This window comes from Staurois parvus, unplaced genomic scaffold (genome assembly GCF_062004578.1).
Source record: "Staurois parvus isolate SC_StPar_1 unplaced genomic scaffold, SC_StPar_1.0 ptg000096l, whole genome shotgun sequence".
NCBI lineage: Eukaryota > Metazoa > Chordata > Amphibia > Anura > Ranidae > Staurois > Staurois parvus.
In genome coordinates this window covers 3,799,950-3,827,381 of record NW_028317892.1, presented here as the reverse complement: position 1 = coordinate 3,827,381, position 27,432 = coordinate 3,799,950, and the positions used below count along the sequence as shown (strand labels likewise).

Below are 27,432 nucleotides of genomic sequence, written 5' to 3'. Positions count from 1 at the left end.
TAAAACTGCGCACTCACCAGATGCACAATTTAAATGTGCTTATATATATAGGTATAGATGTCCTCTCAATGGGATCAGGGTAGAACAGATGATAGGTGATCCTCCCTCTGAAGGGTAGATGTCCCTGATCCCAATGAGAGGACATCTATATATATAAATATATATATATATATATGCGCTTTTAAACTGTGCATCTGGTGAGTATTTATTATTTCCATCTGCACGAGCATCGGAATATCTTTGAAGCAGGCACCTTCAGAGCACAATTGTCACTTTTGGAACATTTAGATTTTATGAACATATATCCATGAACTTTATTCTAATTTATCATATAGGCAATTTATTAGATATATTCTTTTTAACGCTGCACTACATTGTTTTATGGACATTTTAGCTACCAAAGGAACTACAGTTGTGCTCAAAAGTTTGCACACCCTGGCAGAAATCGTGAAATTTTGGCATTGACATTGAAAATATTACTGATCATGCCAGAAATGATCACATAGTTGTTTGGCTCCTTTTTAAATCATAATAAACAGAAATCACCCAAATGGCCCTGATCAAAGATTACATACCCTGGAATGTTTGGACTTGGTACAGACACACAAAGTGACACATACAGGTTAAAACGGCAATTAAAGGTTCATTTCCCACATCTGTGGCTTTTTAATTTTAAATTAGTGCTGTGTATAAATAGGCAATAAGTGTGTTAGCTCTTACGTGGATGCACTGAGCAGACTAGATACTGAGCCATGGGGAGCAGAAGTGAACTGTCAAAAGATCTGCGTAACAAGGTAATGGAACTTTGTAAAGATGGAAACGGATAATAAAGATATCCAAAGCCTATTATTCAATCACTTTTTAAGAAGTGGAAAACTCAGGGATCTCTTGATACCAAGCCAAGGTCAGGGCGACCAAAAAAGATTGCAGCCATAACTGCCAGAAGAATTGTTTGGGATACAAAGAATAACCCACAGGTAACCTCAGGAGAAATACAGGCTGCTGTGGAAAAAGATGGTGTGGTTGTTTCAAGGAGCACAATACGACATTACTCAAAATGAGATGCATGGTCAAGTTGCCATAAAGAATTCTTTACTGCGTCAATGCCACAATGAAGATTTAGTCAGAGAGACAATCTGAAGGCAAACAGCTTCTTCAAGGTTCTCTTTATACAAGTTCCATAATAATCAGTGTTTTAGGTGCAGTGTGTATTATATTTTTTTCAAATAAAAATTTTAAGTAAAGAGTACAAAAAATGTAAAAAAACAGTTTGAAATGTATATAATGTAAAAATAAAATTGGCCCAAAACCATTATAGTTTTCCGCATCACTAAAAACACGGTACACAGTACAATACAGAAAATGTATACATTTATTGACAGATTTAAAAACAGATTTTCCATTCTAAATCTCCACCACACAGTCTGTCCCAGAATACTTTGGTAGGTTCAAATCAAATTTCTTCTGTATATCATAGGGCAGGAACCTCCCTGCAACAAAGTGATGTTTCCCAGAAAACTGGACGGCACATCTTTTGGGCGCAGAAAGGGAAATGAGTACCTCCGGATTGATGCCTTCAGCGTTTCCAGATTCCACATCCCAGCCTGAAAAACAGAGACACTCATCAATAAATACAAATGTATATGTATATCAAACAAGTTTGAAAAAATTACATGCATGAAAAGTGTACTCTAGACTCATTTGAATTTGAATCCTTGGATTGCATACAGAGGGTTGAGTCTACTGACACTTGGATTTCTGTTTTTTATCTAGGCATCGCTTTCTACACAAGGCACTCGACTGCTCAGCTTTAATGAGAAAATGTTGTGAGATCTCTTGCTAATCTCTGCGATGAAAATGTTAGTTGTTTGACTGTCATGTACATACAGGGTCTTCAGCATATTCTGAGTCACTAACCTGGAATAAGTATGCATATGGGTTTTGACCTCAGTCTGCATGCCTGTTCCAGGTTATTGCTTCAAATTATTAATGTCAGAGATAGCCAGGCAATTAACATTTTCAGGAGGAGATCAGCAATGGAAATTTTTCCTAGTACAGGTCTTCTTTAAAGTATATCTTTCTCCATTTTGGATAGAGTGGGGCTTTGTTAAAGAAATTTCCCTTCACTTTCTGTTTTGGGTACAACCGCCCTCTTACAAGAGAAGTAATGAGGGAAACTCTGCACCAGAGAAACAGACAATAATAAAAAAAAGCTGACAGGGGTTCTAGTATTTCTCTACATAACAAAAAACATTTTTTTACTTCTGTTTAAATTACTGTTGGAAAGTTTTCTTCACTTGCTGTTTGGCAAAAGGTAAGTAAAAGGAAATCACTCGAACGATGTCCTGCACTGCAGTAAAAACATTACAGGGGTTCTAATCCTTCCTCACTGTATCCAAAACTAAAAAATAAACATGACTATAGATACACTTTTATGTACATTTGTCCCTGATTCCTGCATAGCATTTGCAGCTTACAAATTAACTTAACTTGTTCCCTGAAATTACACTCTATGTGAACCTAGGCATAAAGCAGTGATAAATGCTAGCCCCTGCAGCTATATATATATGTGTGTTCATTTCACAGAATAATGGCATTCTCACTGCCTGTCCAATGCCCAGAATATTAATCTACTAAAGTGTATTTAGTATACTGAGTATAGAATAAGAGAAGCATTTAACACCCATTATTCTCAATGATGAATCTACAAAACAATAAACATGACCTGGGCAGGACAGAATAATGAGTGTCATGTGTGTTCACCTGACAAGACACAGACATGTCACAAAGGTTAGATGTCACCAAGGTTTCTCACCCATTCAGGTTGAGGGGCTTCGGGATATATTTTTCGAGAGGAGAATTTTTTATTTACTTATTACGGGTATTATATAGGGCAAATATATTTCTAGCAGAATTTGCTGTATATATATACACACAGTATCTCACAGAAGTGAGTACACCCCTTACATTTTTGCAAATATTTTATTCTACCTTTTCATGTGACAACACCGAAAAAATTATACTTTGCTACAATGTAAAGTAGTATGTGTGCAGCTTGAATAACAGTGTAAATCTGCTGTTCCCTCAAAATAACTCAACACACAGTCATTAATGTCTAAACCGCTGGCAACAAAAGTTAGTACACCCCTAAGCGAAGATGTCCAAATTGGGCCCAATTAGTCATTTTCCCTTCCCGGAGTCATGTGATTTGTTAGTGTTACAAGGTCGCAGGTGCGAATGGGGAGCAGGTGTGTTAAATTTGGTGTTATCATTCTCTCATACTGGTCACTGGAAACACAACAAGGCACCACATGGTAAAGAACTCTCTGAGGATCTGAACAAAAGAATTGTTGCTCTACATAAAGATGGCCTAGGCTATAAGAAGATTGCCAAGACCCTGAAACTGAGCTGCAGCACAGTGGCCAAGACCATACAGCAGTTTAACAGGACAGGTTCCAGTCAGAACAAGCCTCGTCATTGTCGACCAAAGAAGTTGAGTGCACATTCTCAGCGTCATATCCAGAGGCTGTCTTTGGGAAATAGACATATGAGTGCTGCCACATTGCTGCAGAGGTTGAAAGGGTGGTGGGGTCAGCCTGTCAGTGCTCATACCATACGCCACACACTGCATCAAATTGGTCTGCATATTAAATGTACTTTTTGTGATAAACTTCCCAATCAGCCCAATCTATCTCAAAAATTCAATAAACCAACATATTCCAAAAGGTGATGATCAAATCTAAACTAAAATAATAATAAACCACCCCTCTAATATATATTCCAAAATCATCAAATATAAATGATAAAATAACATAAATAAAATAAAATATAATAAATTAAAATATATATAAAAGTGTCCAAATCTCCAAAAAATAATAATAAGTGTCCAAATCTCCAAAAAAGTATGTAATATAAACAAATAAATGTCCAAAAAATCCCAAGAAAAACAAAAACGTTCTTTATGTGTTCAGTGAAGCAAAACGATTCTCCAAAAATGCCTTGTTATCCTCAAAAGTAAAAAGAAAAATATATCATAGTGTAATATCCTCAAACATATATATATGCTTCACACTGTGCAAAACTCAAATCACACCAAAAATAGTGAAAAATCAATAAATAAAAATAAACGTGAGAACTCGTGATCACTCCAATCTCAAGTGAAAAGTGATACTAGGTACCAATATCCTATATACTCCAGCCAAAGTAGATGCTAAATACCATTACCCTCTTATGGTATATTCAGGCATATACTGTTAGATAGGAAAGGCATTCCTCCATCACTCTTATCCCGGGGTATTCCTCATATGGACAAAGAGAAGGCTCAATCAGGCAGATTTCATAAAAAGATATAAATTTATTCCACACTTACATGTAAAAACACTTTATCCAGCTCTCTGTACTGCACATTTCAGTCTCTGGTTGAAAAAACGATCGTTTCCAACCGACAAAATGGCCGCCCTTCAGATCCCTTCAGATGAAGTCCGGAAGTGACGAAACGCGTTAGAAGAATGACGTCATTACGCACGCACGCTAACCGTTTAGATTTGATCATCACCTTTTGGAATATGTTGGTTTATTGAATTTTTGAGATAGATTGGGCTGATTGGGAAGTTTATCACAAAAAGTACATTTAATAGTTTATTCACTTCCTAGGGAGGAAGTAGTGTTTTGTGGCTGTATAGGAGCTTTTTGATTGATAAATTGGTCTGCATGGCTGTCATCCCAGAAGGAAGCCTCTTCTAAAGATGATGCACAAGAAAGCCTGCAAACAGTTTGCTGAAGACAAGCAGACTAAGGACATGGATTACTGGAACCATGTCCTGTGGTCTAATGAGACAAAGATTAAGATAAACAATGAGACAAATGAGACAAATGTGGTCTAATGAGACACAGATTAAGATAAACAAAAATTATTTGGTTCAGATGGTGTCAAGCGTGTGTGGCGGTAACCAGGTGAAGAATAAAAAAGAAAAGTTTGTCTTGCCTACAGTCAAGCATGGTGGTGGGAGTGTCATGGTCAGGGGCTGCATGAGTGCTGAGACGTTAATTGAGAGAACCATGAATGCCAACATGTACTGTGACATACTGAAGCAGAGCATGATCCCCTCCCTTCGGAGACTGGGCTACAGGGCAGTATTCCAACATGATCACGACCCCAAACACACCTCCAAGATGACCACTGTCTTGCTAAAGAAGCTGAGGGTAAAGGTGATGGACTGTTCAAGCATGTCGCCAGACCTAAACCCTATTGAGCATCTGTGGGGAATCCTCAAAAGGAAGGTGGAGGAGCGCAACGTCTCTAACAGCCACCAGCTCCGTGATGTCGTCATGGAGGAGTGGAAGAGAACTCCAGTGGCAACCTGTGAAGCTCTGGTGAACTCCATGCCCAAGAGGGTTAAAGAAGTGCTGGAAAATAATGGTGGCCACACAAAATATTGACACTTTGGACCAGGGGCAGACTGACAAATGATGGGGCCCCCGGGCAATAGGGGATCATGGGGCCAATGTGTCCTTGCCCAAACTAAAAAAAAACTATGAAAAAGGTACCAGGGGCATCTCATGGGGCCCCCTACTGACCCCGGGCCCTCGGGCAGTGCCCGAGTTTCCAAATGGTCAGTCCGCCCCTGCTTTGGACCCAATTTGGACATTTTCACTTAGGGGTGTACTCTCTTTTGTTGCCAGCGGTTTAGACATTAATGGCTGTGTGTTGAGTTATTTTGAGGGGACAGCAAATTTACACTGTTATACAAGCTGTGCATTCACTACTTTACATTGTAGCAAAGTGTCATTTCTTCAGTTTTGTCACATGAAAAGATATCATTTTTTTATACTTAAAAAAGTCTCACTGGACCCCACCAATCTTAGCAACCTAAGACCCATCTCCTTAATCCCTTTTTCCTCTAAACTCCTTGAACGTCTAGTCTACAACCTGCTGAGCTGCCACCTTATTGAGAATAACCTTCTTGATCCCTTTCAGTCTGGATTTCACCCACAACACTCCACAGAAATTGCTCTCCTAAAACTCACAAATGACTTGCTAACCGCTAAAACTAATGGTCACTATTCTGTACTCTTACTCTTGGACCTCTCCTCTGCCTTTGGCACAGTTGACCACCCCCTCCTCCTCAAAAAACTCTATTTACTTAATCTCTGTGACTGTACTCTCCGTTAGTTCGAATCTTACCTATCTCACCGCACCTTTAATGTCACTTACAATTCTACCTCCTCCTCTCCTACTCCTCTTACTGTCAGGGTCCCCCAAGGTTCTGTCCCCAGACCTCTTCTATTCTTGATCTACACCTCTTCCTTGGGTCAGCTGATATCTTCCCATGGTTTCCAATACCATTTCTATGCTGACGACACACAAATCTATCTCTCCACTCCTCAACTCACCCCATCAGTTTCATGATGTATCACCGATTTACTAACAGACATATCAGACTGGATGTCACACCACTTCCTAAAACTCTATCCAAAACTGAGCTCATAATATTTTCTCCCCCCACGTGCCTCTTTCCCTGATTTATCGGACAGGATCAGTAGCACCACTATCAACCCATCCCTGCATGCCAAGGTGCTAGGGGTAACCCTGAATTCTGAACTATCCTTTCAGGCCCACATCCAATCCCTGTCCAAATCATGCTGCCTCAACCTCCGTAACATCTCCAGAATATGCCCCTTTTTAACCAATGATACCACAAAGCTCCTAATTCACTCCCTGGTTGACTCTTGCCTCGACTACTGCAACTCCCTCCTCATTGGCTTACCTTTACATAGGCTATCCCCCCTCCAGTCCTTCATGAATACTGCTGCCAGGCTCATCACCTTACCAACCGTTCAGTGGCTGCTACCCCCTGCTAATCCTTCCACTGGATTCCACTCGCCCAATGAGTAAAATTCAAAATACTAACAACAACTTACAAATCCATCCACAACTCTGCCCCCAGCTACATCACTAACCTGGTTTAAAAATATCTACCAAACCGCTCTCTTCGATCTTCCCAAGACTTTCTACTCTCTAGTTCCCATTTCACCTCCTCCCATGCTCGCCTCCAGGACTTCTCCCGAGCTTCTGTCATCCTATGGAACTCCCTACCCCAATCTGTCTGACTTTCTCCTAATCTATTCACCTTTAGACGATCCCTGAAAACCGTTCTCTTTAAAGAAGCCTATCCTACTTCTAACTAGTAAACTGCCTTTTATTTCCTCCATTAGCTCATCCTCCACAGCTTATACCTTTTGTATCACTCAACCCTTCCTCCTAGATTGTAAGCTTTAATGAGCAGGACCCTCTGTTTCTTCTTGTACCAAATTGTATTGTAACTGTTACGTCTACCTTCATTTTGTAAAGCGCTGCACAAACTGTTGGCGCTATATAAATCCTGTATAACAATAATAATCTAAGACCATGTCTTTAGAGTGTGAGAAGAAACCGAAGTATCTAAAGGAAACCCATGCAGGTACAGGGTGAACATACAATCTCCATGCAGGTAGTGTCATGATTGAGATTCAAACCAACAACCCTAGTACTAAGCACTAAGCCACAGTGCTGCCCAAAAAAAGTGGAGAAAACTGGCCTTGCAGTTTTGACCAGGATTGGAAAATCTTTGAATTCTGGTGCCTGAAGGATTTGTAAAGTATTGAGGGTTATGAAACCTCTGGCCCTGGGTCCGTGGATTGGCAAGCAATCAACCCTTTTAGTATGGGTGCTGACTATAGTTCAGGGGTCCTCTGCTGCATGAGCAGTGAATTGTTGAACAGACACTCAGAAAGTGTCTGTTTTGGCCTTCAAGGAGAGGCGATCTGACCAAGCTGTCACCTGAGAGAGACAGTGTTCGAATAGACAGGAGCCTGTACAGCTGAAGCTGAGACTACGCCATCCAAATAGCCAGGGTGCTGAACAATTTCTGTTGTATCATTATGGTCTTGAAAACCGCTGCACATGCAAACTTTTTCTGTAGAAGGAATTTCTTTGTATGAAAGTGGGCAGAGAAAGCCCCTAAATGCGAGCTGGAGAGTGAAACTGTCCTTAAAGCTCAACACTTGATGTTTGATCCTTATCAAATCCAGTTCTTGAGTGCTATCTATAGGATCTTCCTAACATGCAGAGGGAAGTATTGGACCAGACTGAGACAGACAGATGTCTACTCAAAAGCAGCAGGTGGGGAGATATCTGCCTGGCCATTACACCAGCGCTGATTACTATAATGAAATGAAGCACACACACAATCACTACCATCCTTGCTCTTCTCAATGAGAAGAAGGAAGAACTGGCATTCTTATGTGTCAATCCTCACTAGTATGTCACATCAGACAGTTGCTCCTAAGAAGTTTGGGTTGTGCACTCGTGGGTAGAAATAAGAAAAAACCAAGTGCTTTTGTTTAAAATATACAGTTGTGTTCAAAATAATAGCAGTCAGACATCACTAACCTGATCAATCACTGTTTTTGGTAGAAATGATATTTCTACATGGCAAATAATGTACTAGCAGGTGTAGTAGAGTAATAGAAATCCAACAGACCCAACCGTCATGACATGCATGCTGCTGATTCTGTGTAATTGAATCACTAATTGAAAGGGGCATGTTCAAAATTATAGCAGTGTGGAGTTCTATTAGTGAGGTCATTTATTCTTTGAAAAACAGGTGGCAATTATTGCCCTTATTTAACCTCCCTGGCGGTATGATTATTTCAGATTTTTGGTGCTGAAAGCGGTACCATTATTTTGCATGGAAATGTCGTTTTTTAATTGTAGGCCTGTAATTTTAGGAATAACTCACTAAAATCTGTCCGAACAAGAGTCTAGTAAACATCCCGGGTATGATAAAACTTAAAACACAAAACCATAAATTATAATTTAATAAATAATCCTAAAAAATAATAACATAATAATAATAAATTTAATTCAATAATATAATCAAACCAAAAATACTGAAATTTGAAATATAGCGCCAAGTTCGCACATCGCTGAGCAATGTCGCAAAATCGTTTTCAGTGTCTGATGACGAATTTCCCCACAAATCATTATCACTCAATTCTGCAAGTGGTTCTGATTTACTATCACTGTTCTCTAGCCGGTCTAAAACTGCTTTTTACCTAAAAGGACGCTTTTTGGACGCAATGGACTTTTCTAAGTTTCCAGGCAGAAAGAACAGTCAAAACGCAGGCAGGGCACAGGACAAAGCAGTAGGGACAAAATGTATGTGAAATGCTTTGAAACAGCAATGTTTTGCTATGTAATATTCGTTTACAAAAAAATGACAGTTTTTAAAATTTTTAAATTTGCTGCCGGTTCCGGCCGACGTACGTTCCGACGTCACAGGGACCGGAACACGGAAGCCGGATGCCGACATCGGCAGGAGGAGATGGCCGGGGATGCTGCAGGAGGGACATCGCAGGAGCGAAGGACAAGGTAAGCGCTGCAGGGAATCCCTGAGCAATGCCACATGATAAGCCCGAGTGTAGCTCAGGGATACCGCTTTTGGTACTGAAATTTCACCCCGAGCTACACTCGGGAATACCGCCAGGGAGGTTAAGGAAGGAAGGCAGCAAATGTTGTACATGCTGGTTACAGTGCATTTCTCTCTGAAATTCTGAGGAAAATGGGTTGTTCCAGACATTGTTCAGAAGAACAGCGTACCTTAATTAAAAAGTTGATTGGAGAGGGGAAAACATATAAAGAAGTGCAGAAAATGATAGGCTGCTCAGCTAAAATGATCACAAATGCTTTAAAATGGCAACCAAAACCTGAAAGACATGGAAGAAAGCGAAAAACTACCATTCGAATGGATAGAAGAATAGCCAAAATGGCAAGGACTCAGCCAACAATCAGCTCCAGGAAGATCACAGAAGGTCTAAAGTTACCTGTGAGTACTGTTACAATTAGAAGATGCCTGTCAGGACACGGGTGTTCTGCAGCATCGCGCCTGGTGGTGCATGCGCAGAACACCAGTCCTCGCTAGCGGACGAGCATCGGGACCTGGGCGTGCACGGCAGCGCTGGTGTTCGCGCATGCGCACTCGCGATTGCGGACACGCGCGTGGCACCAATGACAGCGCAGGGCGGGCTATTTAAACGAGGAACCAGGTCTGTCAAATTGCCGTTTGGTCTTACCTGCTCTGTTCCTGATTGTGTCCCTGTGTTATTCCGTTGCCGATCTCTGCTTGTACCTGACCTGATTCTCCTGATTAACCCCTGGCTTGCCTGACCATTCTTCTGCCTGATCCTTGGTACCGCGCTGCCCGCAACCTGCTGAACCTGGCTTGTGACCCCGACCATTCTCTGCCTGCTCCTCTTGTACCTTGCTGCCCGCACGTTACCGACCCGGCCTGCCTGACTACGCTTACTTCAACCGCCGATCCATCCATCCCGCATGGATCACTATTAGTAAGTCTGCCTGACTCTTCCCATCAGACTCCATTCCCGCAGTCCCCTGCCGGTGCTCTCTACCACAGCCAGACACACTCGGGGGTCGCGACCTGGTTCCAGTCTGCACCAAGTCCATCCCCACCATCAGGGGCCCTGGTGAATAGCAGGCTGGGACTTAGGCCCTGAGGAAATCCGTGCTGTGGGCTGCTAGAGACACTGCCAGGCGGTTCCTAACAACGCCTATGTGAAGCCAAGCTATCTGCAAGAAGCCCCCGCAAAGTCCCACTGTTGAGAAAAAGATGTGCTGAAGAGGTTACAATTTGCCAAAGAGCTCATTGACTGGCCTAAAGAGAAATGGCGCAACATTTTGTGGACTGATGAAAGTAAGATTGTTCTTTTTGGGTCTAGTGGCCGGAGACAGTTTCTCAGACGACCCCCAAACACTGAATTCAAGCCACAGTACACTGTGAAGACAGTGAAGCATGGTTGCGCAAGCAACATGATATGGAGATATTTCTCATACTACGGTGTTGGGCCTATTTATCGCATTTCAGGGATCATGGATCAGTTTGAATACATCAGAATACTTGAAGAGGTCATGCTGCCTTATGCTGAAGAGGAAATGCCCTTGAAATGGGTGTTCCAACAAGACAACGACCCCAAACACACCAGTAAACGTGCAACATCTTGGTTCCAGACCAACAAGATTGACGTTATGGAGTGGCCAGCCCAATCCCCGGATCTTAATCCAATAGAAAACTTGTGGGGATGACATCAAAAATGCAGTTTCTGAGGCAAAACCAAGAAATAGAGAAGAACTGTGGAATGTAGTCCAATCATCCTGGGCTGGAATACCTGTTCACAGGTGCCAGAAGTTGATTGACTCCATGCAACACAGATGTACAGCAGTTCTCAGAAACAGTGCTTATACAACTAAATATTCATTAAGTGATTCAAAGGAAAGCAAAATCTTCAAACATTTTTCAGTTTATATAATGAATGTTTGAGTTTGTAAAGAAGAATACAAACACTGCTATTTTTTTGAAAAGTCTAATATTCACTTTTCTTCAATTTTTTTAGGGGAACAACACAAATTTGATATATTTTTCTTAATATTTTGATTTGGAATAGAATGTGTAGTGTTCCCAATTAATTTGTGTGTATGGAAATAAAAGCTATTAGAAGGATTTTGAGCTTTATTCACTTTTTTCAACACACTGCTATTATTTTGAACACAACTGTATATGTCTCAGAGGGAAGGATACAGAATGACTGGTTGTCGCACTTCCTATGACCAATCCTTAAATAGCTGCTGTACCAAGATGGAACATAATTCTCACATAGATATCACAAAGAAAATAACTAACAAGGCAATATCAGAGTGAAAAAGTTTGGTAGATTCAATTTCAGCAGAATGAACAAAGAAATGTGTTGATCAATTAATTTTACATTCACAGAGTATATAAATAGTAACTATCCAGTAAGAGTAATAGCTATGGGATTGGGGATTAGCCATCGCTATAAATCTTGGACACATAAACTACTGTTTAAGGCACAATAGCAAAGTATTACTCTGATTGTGGTTAGTACAAGGTAGACAGAAAGAGATGGAATAAACAATCAACTGTTTCTCCCTGACATTTTTTCACCCATCCCCTCAGTTCATTCTTTCTTCCTGTTGTTGAATGGATTTCCAGATGCAGATGGGCAGTGAAGTGTTTTCACATGACATCACGTCTACTGCCTCTCATCTCATAGCTCCTCACTCTAGAGAGTCCCATCAAAGCCATAAAAATGAGGTACAGAAAAACAATCTCCTAACGGTGACCTTGTACTCTTAACCTCTAAATTTCCAAATTTGTAAAATCACTAGTGTTTGCCTTTGAATCATGCTAATTTACTAAACACTTACTGTATATTTTGCATGCCTGCATAACTCTGTTCCCCTAGAAAAACAGTTTGCTCATTTCAATTACTGTTACTTACTTGCAAACTTTAAAGTGGTATGAAACCCAAAAAACAAAAGTCTAATATATCGCAGCTTACTAATTTTTAGACGTGGTGGCTGCATTTGTTTTCTTTTCTGGGATTTTTCTGATTTGAGCAATAAATCTGTTATTTTTCAGCTTTCTTTAACAGACCAAGCTGTCCAAACAAAGTATCAGTTAGAAGGTTGAGACAAACCATTTAACATTGACAGGTTTTTACAATGATCAACTTTTTATCTTTTTATGTAAAACCTTTATACCCCCCTTAAAACTGTTGATTCAAAGGTGTTAGCCAGATTCAGCTTTAATTTGCCCTTCTGAATTTGCTAGGGCATCTATATAAAACTACCCTCTCTTTAGTTTGACAATGCTGCAGTTCAAAGGTATCTTGTTGCTCCTCTGTCCAGATTGGAGGCAACCTAAGACAGGAAATGTGTTTGCTGGCTGGATCACAGGTGAAAAAAAGGAAAAAAGCCTGAAAAAAAAAAATCTAATGCAGCCACCACATTTAGGAATTGGTAAACTGTGATATATTACATTTTTGTTTAATACTGCATATACTGGACATTTTAAAATATAAATGTCTTTCAGTACTTACCAGTTTCTTTTTACTGGTTACATCATTGGTTGGCCATACTTTTGTTTGAGAAACAACATTTATGGGTCAGTCTATATAAAAAAAAAAAACCCTAAATTGTCGCTGGATTAGTTTCATATGAGTTCATTTACTTGCCATCTCCTTGCACTACGATGGTAAGATTTCTGTATTTGAGTTCACAGATGTCCCCATTATGTACAACCATTTTGAGGGTTTTCATCATTACTGTTGGACTTTACATCTATTTTATACTACTAATGCCTAGTACAGGGGCGGACTGACCATTTGGAAACTTGGGCACTGCCCGAAAGCCCGGGGTCAGTAGGGGGCCCCATGAGATGCCCCTGGTACCTTTTTTCATAGGCTTTTTTGAGTTTGGGCAAGGACACAGGGGCCCTATGATCCCCTATTGCCCGGGGGCCCCATGAGTTGTCAGTCCACCCCTGGCCTAGTACACATCAGGGGCGGACTGACCATTTGGAAACTCGGGCACTGCCCAAGGGCCCGGGGTCAGTAGGGGGCCCCATGAGATGCCCCTGGTACCTTTTTCATGGGTTTTTTTGAGTTTGGGCAAAGACACAGGGGCCCCATGATCCCCTATTGCCCGGGGGCCCCGTGAGTTGTCAGTCTGCCCCTGGTACACACGATGAGAAATTCAGACAAAAAATACTACTTTCGAAGTGATCATCCGTTAATCTGATCGTTAGTACACAGCTTTAGAAAGCTGATTACGACAGTTCATGCAAAATTATCAGAAGGGACGAGCACAACATTTTTCTTGTACAATACCAGAACAAACTATTATAGTTTAATCAGTACAGTATTCATCCATAAAAAATTGAGTGACCATGACCGCACGTGTATGGAAAAGAGAGAGAATACATTACAATACAATACAATACATTACATCATCGTGGTATTTTGTCTTACAAGAATTTTCGTAACTTTAGCAACCTCTTAATTTTGATATGAAACTAACATGCAAAATATCCTTATTGTGTGTACAAGGCTTAAGAATAAGGCAAGAGCACTATACTTCACTTTTGCAGTGCTCTGTACTTCATGTGCTTAATGTTTAAAAAAGTTATATATAAAAAAACTTTAAACATTATAATTATCAAGTAGTCTGTGTGGACTAAGTGATCCTAATAAGTTCAGTCCATTCATATGTAAAAACTGTAATTGAAATATTTTGATGTATATTTTAAGGGGGTTTAGTTAAGCTTCAGTTTAGTTTTGTTAGCTAAGGCTACAGGAACAAGTACACAATACTTTATACAATTATATAGAATATGATGAACGCACATAATTACCATGTCTGCTAAATACTAGCACACTTTGGGGTTCACTTTCTAAAGGATAATATTTTGCTTAGCACAGTTTAGCAGTATTCACTTTAAATCATCCTATGCTATGAAAAGGAAATTCCAGTTCTAAAAAATTTCCTCTGCACAAGATTGATGGTTTTTAAATTCTTCTGGCTAAGTGAAAAATGTGCCCTTTTAGCAAATCCCCACCAGCAAGTGCACATTAAAACAAGGGAAATGCTTGCAAAAGTCAGCAGCCCACATAAACACAGACCAATTATATTCAGCCCAATTTATTAAAGGGTGAAATAAGTTTGCACTTCTTGTTTTGGCATGTTTTGCATAAACGTTTTTCAATCAAATTCACTAAAATATTATCGGTAAAGTTTTTTTGGCTGGATACGCAAAGGTTCATTCTTGTACATTAGCATGCGCTATGTGCAAAAGCACCATACATTTTTTACACCCAATTTATCGAATGGTTTCAGGTGTGAAAGTGGCTATTTAGGGATGAAATAGATGAGACAGCCTAGTTTTTGTTTTTTTACATTTGGTATAGTTCAAGCTAACAAGCTGGGCTATGCAGAATATTCGTCAAATGGCTGCCTATTAATGTAAGAAATTACACTGTAGACTGTTGCTCCATAGAGCATCCAGTTGCTTTAGGGGATCAGGAAGGCTTTCTTTCCCCTATTTGGACTGTCCTTTATATGGGGATTTTGCCTTCCCCCTGAATCAACTTATCGTCAAGGGCACTGCTGATGTAGTTTTTAATTTATTCATAGGTCTTTTGTTTGAACTAAAAGTGAAATGTGTTTATTTAAATACATGGAAGGAAGGGAAGGGGTGGAAGGAAGGAAGGGTGGGTGGAAGAAAGGGGTGGAAAGAAGGAATGAAGGGGGGGTGGAAGGAAAGGAGGGTGGGGGGGTGGAAGGAAGGAAGGGACGGTGGGTGGGTGGAAGGGAAAGGGTGGGTGGAAGGGAAGGGGTGGAAGGAAGAAAGGGAGGGGTGGAAGGAAGGAAGGAGGGAAGGGGTTGGTGGAAGGAAGGGGTGGGTGGAAAGAAGGGAGGGGTGGAAAGAAGGGAGGGGTGGAAGGAAGGAATGCAGGGGTGGAAGAGAGAGATTGAAGGAAGGGAGGGTAGGTGGAAGGAAGGAAGGGAGGGGTGGGTGGGTGGAAGGAAGCAAGGGGTGGAAGGAAGGGAGGATGGGTGGACGGATGGAAGGGAGAGGTAGAAGAAGGAAGGGGTGGAAGGAAGAAAGGAAGGGAAGTCAGGCTCACATGCTCATTCAAAAGCTGTCCTGTGTTCAGTTTCCCACCCACACTCCAGTCCATGCAGCTTCAGAGGATGTGTGGGTAGGAAACTGGTGGGGAAACAGGGGGAGGCAGATCCAGCCTCTATCTCCTTCCCCTCCCTCATTCTTCAATGAAGCAGCTGAAAGTCATGGGAGGGAGAGGAGAAACGACTTCCAGCTGCTTCATTGAAAGCCATATAGGAGATCGCTGCTTGTCACCACTGCACAGATCATACCTGATCGTTAAATTTCTTTCAAGGGCTGGTCTATGGGAATGTTTGATCATTCTTCCAGAAGCGCATTTGTGTGGACAGGCACTGATGTCGGACAAGAAGGCCTGGTTCACAGTCTCCAGTCTAATTCCTCCCAAAGGTGTTCTATTGGGTTGAGGTCAGGTGCAGGCCACTCAAGTTCCTCCACCCCAAACTCGCTCATCCATGTCTTTATGGACCTTGCTTTGTGCACTGGTACACAGTCATGTTGGAACAGGAAGGGGCCATCCCCAAACTGTTCCTACAAGGCAGCATGAAATTGTCCAAAATGTCTTGGTATGCTGACTCCTTAAGAGGTCCCTTCACTGGAACCAAGTGGCCAAGCCCAACCCCTGAGAGACAACCCCAACCCATAATCCTAACCCCGGAAGCTACTAAACAACTCATTCACTCCCTTATCATATCACGACTCGACTACTGTAACTCCCTCCTCACCGGCTTACCTCCCCGCAGGCTATCCCCACTTCAGTCTATCCTGCATACTGCGGCCAGACTCATCCACCTTACTAACCACCCCGTATCCGCCACCCCCCTCTGCCAATCCCTCCACTGGCTTCCGATTGCCCAACGGATAAAATTCAAAATGCTAACATTGACGTAAAAAGCTATTCATAACACTGCCCCAAACTACATCACCGACCTGATATCCAAATACCATCCAAAAAGTACTCTCCGCTTCTCCCATGCCCGTCTCCAGGACTTCTCCAGGGCTTCCCCCATCCTCTGGAACTCCCTACCCCAATCCATCAGACTATCACCTACCCTCCTCTCCTTTAGGCGCACCCTGAAAACCCATCTCTTCAGGGAAGCCTGCCCCACCCTCAGCTAATTGCCGATCTCCTCTACTCTTCCTACCACTCCATCCCCCACAGCTATTTCCTCCTGTACCACTATCCCCTCCCTCCTAGATTGTAAGCTCCAAGGAGCAGGGCCCTCGAACCCCTCGTGTATCGAATTGTATTGTTACTGTACTGTCTCGTGTACTGTCTCCCATTGTAATGTACAGCTGAGCAAACTGTTGGCGCTATATAAATACTGTATAATAATAATTATAATATTCCCCCTCCACCAAACTTTACACTTGGCACAATGCAGTCAGGCTATTACCATTATCCTGGCAACCGTCAAACCCAGACACGTCCATTGGATTGCCAGACAGAGAAGCGTGATTCGTCACTCCAGAGATCACGTCTCCACTGCTTTAGAGTCCAGTCCAGTAATTACACCACTGCATCCGACACTTTGCGATGCATTTGTTGATTTAAGGCTTGGATGCAGCTGCTAGGCCATGGAAACTCATTTCATGAAGCTCTCTACACACTGTTGTGCTAATCTGAAGGCCACACAAAGTTTGGAGGTCTTTAGCTATTGCCTCTGCAAACAGTTTGCGACTGACGCTGACCCCGCTCTGTCATTTTACATGGCCTACCACTTCATGGCTGAGTTGCTGTTGTTTCCAGTTGCTTCCACCTTGTTATAATACCACTAACAGTTGACCGTAGAATATTTAGTAGCAAGGAAATTTCACGGAAGGACTTATTGCACAGGTGGCAACCTATCACAGTACTACACTTGAGTTCACTGAGCTCCTGAGAGCGACCCATTCTTTCACAAATGTTTGTAGAAGCAGTCTGCATGCCTAGGTGCTTGATTTTATACACCTGTGGCTATGGAGGTGGTTGGACCATCTGAATCCAATGATTTGGAGGGGTGTCTCAATATTTTTGGCAATATAGTATATGTAAATTTGTTTTTTAGTTGCAAATGTAACCGACTTTTGAATAAAATTTTTAAATAAAAGTTTAACACTGTTTTTAACCTTCTTTACATTTTATAATGTTATTCTGTCTTTAACCACTTGCCCTCCTGAGGATTTACCCCCCTTCCTGACCAGGCCATGCTTTGTGTTACACGTTACTTTAACTGACAAGTGAGCTCTTTGTGTTTTACTGTGGGGCCCTGTGTTTGTGCTTCAATGTAAACACACTGCTTTGCATGGCTCTGCTATGCACAGCCATGCAAAGCAGTGTGCAGGAGCTGACAGGGGAGAGAACTGTTTTGTTTACAAACAGTTCTCCCCCCCCCCCCGTTGGAGATGTTCAGCAATCACCGAGCGCTGGTGAGTAATCATCCGGTTGGGATCCGGTGATTGACAGCATGGCCCCCTACCCAGAGATGCAAAAATCACGTATATATACGTGATTTTGCGCACCCGTGCCACCCTGTAGCACTTCTGCTCTAGGGCAGACTGGAAGCAGTTAAAATTTGTATTTTATTTTAAGAAAAGATACAAAACTGAGACTCTTGTGCTCACTGCACTGCAGTGCAAAGCAATTAAATAGATAAACGAAAAATATATCCAAAAATACTTGTTTGAAACAATGTCTAATTCACATGAAAAAGATTGTGCTGAGGAAACTGATGTTTTGAATGGAAACTCCACTCCTACCTGCTGCACAGAATCACATTCATAATGTGGTGACCTGTGTTTTGTTGCACTGGATGAATGCAGGTCACTGCTTGGACACACAGAAAACAATTGTTTTCTATGTGTCCTATTTACACTGCAACGCACATGTAAGTGCAGTGCAGTAAGCTGTGATTAAATGCAGACATTTTGAAGCGCACAAGACAGGATCTATGTCACTGTACAGCAGAGCAACGCACAACAATGCTGTACTTCAAATAAAGTTGGTACAAAACAAAGGGAACTATGTTATGCTGATCACTTCCCCAAAGTAGTACAATGTTACTATGGTAACATTGTACTACTTTGGTCATAGTAAAATATGAAAAAAAAATCTTAAAAAAAATGTAATAAAAAATTAAAAATAATAAAAAAAAAAAAAAAAAATATATATATATATATATATTTCATACTGTCACCAGTCAGTGTCCCTGTTCACCGCCATGCCAGTTATATGATGACGCTGTACTGCACTGGTGAGAGTATGTAAAAAAAAAATAGTGAAAATAATTTTTTTCATTTTTTCATTTTCCGAAAAATTATGACAAAAAAATACAACTTCAAAAAACTCGCCATTCCTCTTATGAAGTACGTCCGACTGTCTACTCTGCAAAAAGGGGTCATTTGGGGGATATCTGTACTGTTCTGACATTCTTGGACCTCAAGAAATTAGATTGGCTGTCAGTACTTCAGGATTGATCAATTTTCAGATATATACCATAGTTTGTGAACTCTATAACTTTCCTACAAACTAAAAAATACATCCTAATTTGGGTTATTTTCACCAAAGACATGTAGCAGAATACATCTTGGCCTACATTTATGAAGAACAATTATTTATTTGTAAACTTTTATAACAGAAACAAAGAAAAACGTGTTTTTTTTTCAAAATTTTTGGTCTTTTTTTTGTTAATTTAGCAAAAATTTTAGTTTGTGTACAATGTTGTATGCAATTGTCATTCAAAGTGTGAGAGCGCTGAAACGTGAAAAATGGCCTGGGCAGGAAGGTGTAAAATTGCCCAGTATTGAAATAGTGAAAATGTTCACCTCATTTATCCTGCACATTAACCCCCTCATCTCCATCCTCCCACTAAATATGACCTGTGCATTAACCCCTTCAGCTCCTCTTCCCATTGTGAAGGACCTGTACGGTAATGGTGTGCTGTATCTAGTGCACCATTACCAAGCTCCATGATTTATCCACCTCAATACAAGCATGGTTGGTTCTTCATTCCCAAAAATATTGTGTCAATAAATGAGATCACCTTAGCATGTCTACTTTCCAAAAGAAGGGCATTTCAGAAACGTTTGTAATGTCATGGCACTTTATTTTATATATATATATATATATATACAGTATATATATTTTTTTTTTTTTACCCAAAAGATAAGAGACAGTTTTTTTCACTTTTTTATATAGTCAAAAATAAGAACCCAGTGGTTATTCATGTTATTGCATAATGCAGTAATTGTCATTCAAACTAGACCTGTCCTGAAAACTGAAAATGGCCTGATAATAAAGGAAAACAGACTGTTATTTATCAGTCTAAGGCTGCTTTTACACAGAGAAGTTTTTGAAGCATTTTTGCATTAAAAGAAGTGCCTGAAAAGCTCAAGAGAAACACTTCCCTATGTATGTGAATATATATCTATGTATGTTTTCACACTAAGGAGTTGCACTTGCGCGCCTGAGAAGCATTTTTGGTGCAGTTTTAAGTCACATGTCCTTTAAAAACGCTCAGAAAGTGTGGCAAAGGTAAAAACGTCTTTGTGTTTTTGCTGTGTTTTTACGGTGGATCAGTGTGAAAGTTGAAAAAGTATTTCTACTTTTGTAGTCAAATTTGAGAATCCCTTACTGGTGTTTTGTTCCTATTCATACAGTACACCTAAAATATTTATAAAAATATATAATTACTTCTTTTCTCTTTGTTGTTTAGAGCATCTTTATACATATGACTCTATAAGCAGTTTCTTTTGTTTAACCACGTGCCCTCCTGAGGATTTACCCCCCCCCCCCCCTTCCTGACCAGGCCATTTTTTGTGTTACGGCACTGCATTACTTTAACTGACAATTAACTGACAATTGCGCGGTCATGCAACACTGCACCCAAATGAAATCTACATCTTTTTTTCCCTTTAATTGAGCTTTCTTTTGGTGGTATTTGATTGCCTGTGCGTTTTCTATTTTTTGTGCTATAAGCAAAAAAAGACCGACAATTTTGAGAAAAAAAAAACAATATTTTGGACTTTTTGCTATTAAACATGTCCAGTAAAAAATTTGTAAAAATCCAATTTCATCATAAATTTAGGACAAAATGTATTCTGTTACATGTATTTGCTAAAAAAAATCCCAATATGTGTAAATTAATTGGTTGACGTGAAAGTTTACAAGCGTTTACAAATGGAGGTATAGATACTGGGATTTTTTTTTCCTACTAGTAATGGCGGCAATCAGGGGAACTGTGGCGGACATTCTGACACTGGGGGGGAACTAACTTGGTGTCACTGACATCCCCAGTGACACAAATACAGTGATCAGTGCTAAAAAAAAAAAAAAGCACTGACACTGTACTAATGGCATTGGACAGGCGATCAAAGAGTTAACTATGTGCTGGGAGTGTTTTACTAGGGGGTGGGGGGTGTGTTTTATTGTAATCACACTGATTGGGATGGCTGTGCTGTGCACAACCATCCAGAGCAGTGTGCCCGAGCTGACAGGGAGGAAGACTATTTGTAAACAAAACAGTCTTCCTCCCCGTCGGTGATTGTTGGTAATCACCGGGCACCGGCGGGTAATTACTGGCCGGGACCCGGTGATTGACATCCGTGGCTGCAAATGGTGGCGCGGGTAGGGCTCGCTCGCGCCCCCTACCCGGAAATGCAAAATCATGTATATATATAAGTGATTTTGTGCACAGGTGGCGCCCTGTAGCAGTATTTCTGCTATAGGACGGTCCTTAAGCGGTTAAAAAAATGTGCCAATTAGAGGAACAAAGTGAAGGGCATTTTTTAGTGCATTAACATACAATGTAACATGAAAGCTTTAAGATCTTTAACTCTTTGTTAGGACAGACAGTGTGCACATCTAGGTAACAAATGACAAGAGCTCCATATTCCTTTCTTTAACTCTACATAGAAGGGGAAAACGAATTAAGACTGCATTGTTTAAGTTATTCTATGGGAACATATAACAAATATAAAATAGGTATTGGCTCAATTTGGCTGCAAAAGTGGAAATACTCTTTAAAGGTTGTGGACTGGGCCCACTGTTTGACTTCAATGGTGCTAATGAGACTACCAAGGCTGTAGCTGGACAGAATAGTATAGTGAATAGTAGCTGCAGTGGGGCAGCTGCATTCTCCAAACAGCAACAGCATACAATAATGTCCTGTGAATTCTGACTAAGGCTGAGTCTGGCACCATAGCATAAGAAATAGTTAGCGGTGAAATAATAAGCCATCCATCTTGGCAAACTGAGCCTATTGTGTAGACTGTTACATAGCTCAGCAAGGGCTTTGATTGCTTACCACTCATTCACTCAGAAAAAAGTAAGGAACCAAGGTGGAGAGCTGCCATCGTGAAAGTCAGGAATTCTGTTTCAGTGAAAGTCTTCTGGTAAATTAAATCATTGATTGTTGTATGTTATTTTGCATGCATGCTCTCATTGTTTTCTACATTCCATGTGATCCTAAGGCATTAATTTCAGATTTTAAGTCTCCCTTACAGTACATAATTTGCAATCTTCTTTGGAGACTCGCAGATCAAATAATTTAAAGTGTTCTTTGCAAATTACTAAGTAAACTGCTTACATATGTGGTTGTAAGCAGGCATTAGAATAAATGCTATTACAGAACCTTTACTGTAGGTAGCAAACATTTTATTACTGAGTGGTAGTGGGGTTAGCAATAAACATAAATAGGGAAAGCAATGTCAGCGCCTGCATAGATAGGAACTCAAGTGTATCAAGCCATTCACCTTAAAGTCAGTTGTTAAGAAACTGACCTTTGCAATGGCTATAGTGAAGTATACCAGACTTACTGTAAGTACAACTGCCCTAGGTTTGTCCAATAATCATGCTGTCCATACCTTTTTATATGTGTTTAGGTACTTATGTATGCTATGACGCAACCACAGTAACTAGCTGAAGCATTGTTATAAATATATGAGAGTATAAAAAATACAGTGAGCGCTCCAATAGTCAGCAGCTGAACATTCAAGGAAAACACATAAAAGTCCCAAAGGATCCTCAGCTCTACCTCTGAAGAAGTGCGTGCGCACGAAACGCGTCAGCTGGAGCCCAGGACGCCATTGACACTACGCCGCCGGTGCCACGTGGAGGCCTGGTGGCCATCTTTAATCTTAAAGGGTCAATCATTTGATTAAACCTGGCACCATTGTGAGTTTTTCCTGAACACTCCTGTTTTTCTTGAATAAAATCATTTTCATCAACCTACTACACTATGGGTTCTTTCCTGTGTCTTCTGCGATGAGCCTTTTCAGCTTCTGCAGACCCAGATTGATCCCTGCACCAGCCTTTGAGAGGAGGAATTTTCCACTTCACACACTTCTGTAAGGATTTCTGTGACCTGCTGGACCTCCATTTCGCCACACGAGGGCGCTTCATCTCTACTATCTTCAGCTCCTGCCCATTACCAGACCAGAAAGAGAGGGGAATCTCCATGATATCATATACACATGCGTATTATTAATACGTTTCTGGTTAGTGCGCATTGTTATAAATATGTGAACTTAAAAAACTCACACTGTGAACTCTGATTATGAAAAAAATGGGCACCCACCTGATGGAATATCCAGACTGATAATGGGTATCTTTATCTGTTTCATTATTCCCAAAATAGTGGCCCATGGCTCTTTACCTTCTTCGCTATTTGCCTCAATGCCCAGCACTGCGTCCACCACTAGATTATAGGCATCATTAATTAACTGCACCTATAGAACAGAAAATAAACCACCATTTTTTTTATTCAAATGGCTAACATGAATAACAGGAGAAATAGTTTATGTCAGTTAGGAATGGAACCTTTTTCATGCATGCATTATCAAAGGCTTATATGTCACCTAAATATAGTAAAACACCTTAATGGTGCAAAGAAACACAGTGAAAAGCTAAACATACTCTACAATCACTGTAAGGTACAGTTTTGGAGTTCCTTCCATATTTTTTTCTATGCTCACCTTTAATCTCTTTGCATGATGCAGTGTTGTTTTGGTGACATATGTATGACCAAACAAGTTAACAGCTCACCTTCTGAATTTGCTCACTGAACATCTGAGAAGCCTTCTGCACCAATGACAGCACCATACATTGAGATCCCTGAATTGTTGCTGAATATTTATATTAGGCATATCCTGTGCTTTGTTCTCTGTCAGCAGCTACTTTATTTAAATACTACTTATGGCATTTATCAGACAGAAAATAATTTAATGTATGACAGTAATTACACATTGCTTTTCACAAATTACTTTGGGCTGATAAAGGGAAATGTTCTGTCCCCACATGAAGGCGAATAAAGGTATAACTGACAATGGCTGTGTAACTTCCTACCTTCGTATCCAAGCAGTGGAGCAGACCGGACCGGCAGATGCTCAGGTTAGATGGATCCAAGCGTATACACGGGAATGAAATCAGCGTGGATTTATTTGATCCAAATACAGCGACAAACAGTGATACAATACTCTAAGGTAGTAGAGGTATTGATGCTGTCCTGTGATATCTTTCCTGAGGCTAACTGCTGGTCAAAAACTGATGCCTTCACAAGCCCAGGGAATTGAATGTCCTGTCACACAGCTATAAAGCACATAAAAATGGCTGCAGGAAGTGACCAGAACCAAGGCTTGCCTAAAACCACGCCCAGCAGAGAAAACACTTACTAGCTATAACATGGGCATGCAGCATGCAAATTCTGGCCAGCAGATGACAGCAACAGATCAAGACATAGAAACAAACATGGTGAAATAAGAATTGGTGATACAATGCACAGTTAAATAACAAATATGAGGGGAACAGCACACTCCCCGTCTGAAATTCCATAAGGGATTTCACTATGACGAATGTCCATAAAATATAAAACAACCTGTAACAAAGAACATGTTAGAATGCAATAAACATAACAATATAGTAGATTCCGAGTTGGAATAGAGAAGATCCACAAAGTTCAAGTTCAGTAGAGTTCACCCAGCAGGAATGTTCTCAATGGGTAGTATCAAAATTAGTTCGTTAATTGGCCTTGCAAACGTTTTAAGCTCACCATTTCTGTAGATCTTCAACTCCACTTTACGGACCTTGCCATCCTTGCTAGGAAGAACCTTTGTAATTAGTCCCATAGGCCAGTCAATCCGTATGGTATGTTGCTCCTTCATCAACACGAGGTCACCTTTTTTCAGGTTTGGTTTGTGGTGTTGCCACTTTCTCCTTCCTTGAAGAATATTAAGATACTCCTTTCGCCACCTGTTCCAGAAGTAATCAGCTAGGTATTGTACACGTTTCCAGTGTTTTTGGTAGATATTCGCATGAGTAAATTCTCCACTAGGCATTAGCATAATCTCAGTTTTTTGGGTAAGTAGGATAGCTGGAGTCAGTACAGCTGGTGTTTCAGGATCCATAGATACTGGCACGAGGGGTCTAGAACTGATGATGGCTGAAACTTCAGCGAGAAGGGTGACTAGAGTCTCATGTGTGAGTCTTGAAGAGTTTACATCCATCAACATAGAATTCAAGATGTTGCGTGAGATTCCTATCATTCTCTCCCAGGAGCCCCCCATGTGGGAACTATGAGGAGGATTGAAAATCCAGGTGCAACCCCTTTCCGCCAAGTGATCTTGAATGGATTTGGTGTCTATGTTCAGTTCTCTACAGGCTCCAATGAAGTTGCTTCCACGGTCAGACCTCAACTGTTTCACTGGTCCTCTGATTGCGAAGAACCGTCTTAAGGCATTAATAAGGCTGGATGTGTCCATGGATTCTATGACCTCTAAGTGAACGGCTCGCACACTCATGCAAGTAAATAGTACAGCCCAACGCTTACTGTTTGCGTGACCGCCACGGGTCCTGCGTGCGGACACCATCCATGGCCCGAAGACGTCTAGGCCAACGTAGGTGAAAGGCGGCTCTGTACATAGTCTGTCCGCAGGCAAATCAGCCATTTGTTGGTGTAGTTGTTTTCCTCTAGCTTTGGGACAGTGAACACAGTCATGCAATACTTGGGCCACACGTCTTTTCATACCTACAGTTGCAAGAAAAAGTATGTGAACCCCTTGGGATTACGTGGAGTTTTGCATAAATTGGGCATAAAATGTGCTCTGAACGTCATCTAAGTCACAACAATAGAAGAACACAGTCTGCTGAACATAATACTACACAAACATTAGATGTTGCCATGGTTTAATTGCACATAACATGTAAACATTCACAGTGCAGGGAGGAAAAAGTATGTGAGGCCCTAGCTTAATGACTTCTCCCAGAGCTAATTGGAGCCAGGAGTGAGCCAACCTTGACTCCAATCAGTGTGATGATATTGGACGTGTTGCTGACAGCTGTCCTGCCCTTAAAAAACACACACCTGTTTTGGGTTTACTGGTTTCAAGAAGCACTGTCTGATGTGAGCCATGCCTCGCAGAAAAGAGCTCTCAGAAGACCTACGATCAAGAATTGTTGACTTGCATGAAGCTGGAAAGGGTTAAAGAAGTTTCTCCAAAAGCCTTGATGTTCATGTGTCCACGGTAAGACAGGCTGTCTACAAATGGAGAAAGTTTAGCACTGTTGCTACTCTCCCTAGGCGTGGTCGTCCTGTAAAAGTGACTGCAAGAGCACAGCGCAGAATGCTGCATGAGGTAAAGAAGAATCCCAGAGTGTCAGCTAAAGACCTACAGAAATCTCTGGCACATGCTAACATTTTTGTTGACACATCTACAATAAGGAAAACATTAAACAAGAATGGAGTACATGGGAGGACACCACGGAGGAAGCCATTGCTGTCCAAAAAGAATATTGCAGCACGTTTGAAGTTTGTAAAAGAGCACCTGGATGTTCCACAGCACTACTGGCAAAATATACTGTGGACAGATGAAACCAAGATTGAGTTGTTTGGGAAGAACACACAACACTATGTGTGGAGAAAAAAAGGCACAGCACACCAACATCAAAACCTCATCCCCACTGTGAAACATGGCGGAGGGAGCATCATGGTTTGGGGCTGCTTTGCTGCCTCAGGGCCTGGACGGATTGTTGTCATTGATGGGAAAATGAATTCCAGAGTTTATCAAGACATTTTGCAAGAAAACGTACGACCATCTGTCCACCAACTGAAGCTCCGCAGAGGATGGGTGATGCAACAGGACAATGACCCAAAGCATACAAGTAATTCAACAAAACAATGGCTGCAACAGCACAGAATACGCCTTCTGGGGTGGCCCAGTCAGAGTCCTGACCTCAACCCTATTGAAATGCTGTGGCATGACCTTAAGAGAGCGATTCACACCAGACATCCCAAGAATATTGCTACACTGAAACAGTTTTGTGAAGAGGAGTGGTCCAAAATGACTCCAGATCGTTGTGCAGGTCTGATCTGCAACTACAGGAAACGTTTGGTTGAGGTTATTGCTGCCAAAGGAGGGTCAACCAGTTATGAAGTCCAGAGGTTCACATACTTTTTCCACCCTGCACTGTGAATGTTTACATGTTATGTGCAATTAAACCATGGCAACATCTAATGTTTGTGTAGTATTATGTTCAGCAGACTGTGTTCTTCTATTGTTGTGACTTAGATGACGTTCAGAGCACATTTTATGCCCAATTCATGCAAAATTCCACGTAATCCCAAGGGGTTCACATACTTTTTCTTGCAACTGTATAATCCAAAGGCCAGCAGACCGTAACTTGCCCTCAGTGATTTGCCTGCCCTGGTGTTCAGTCTTTTTGTGGTAGTGTCGGATCAGCAAGACGGTGATATGGTGTTTGCTGGGAATGATGAGAGGATTTTGTTCTGCAACTCTTAGGTGGGCTTGATTCAAACGACCACCAACTCTGAGCAAGCCAAAACTGTCAATAACTGGATTTAAGTTGGCAAGAGGGCTTTTTATTGGAATCTGCTGTTTGTTATACAAGCACTTCCATTCTACA

At 41.1% G+C, this 27,432-nt stretch overlaps 1 protein-coding gene across 2 annotated transcripts in view; it reads right to left on the bottom strand.

The window, feature by feature from the left end:
* Positions 1 to 1,354: 1,354 nt before the first annotated feature.
* YJEFN3 (YjeF N-terminal domain containing 3) overlaps positions 1,355 to 27,432 on the bottom strand; it is a 209,414-nt gene continuing 183,336 nt past the window's right edge. For both annotated transcript variants that reach the window (XM_089670836.1, XM_089670837.1), the window contains exons 5-6: positions 23,093 to 23,243; positions 1,355 to 1,604 (exon numbers count right to left, since the gene is read on the bottom strand). In XM_089670836.1, the coding sequence (XP_089526962.1) occupies positions 1,405 to 1,604; positions 23,093 to 23,243 (351 nt within the window). In that variant the 3' untranslated portion in view covers positions 1,355 to 1,404. The remainder of the gene's footprint in view (positions 1,605 to 23,092; positions 23,244 to 27,432) is intronic.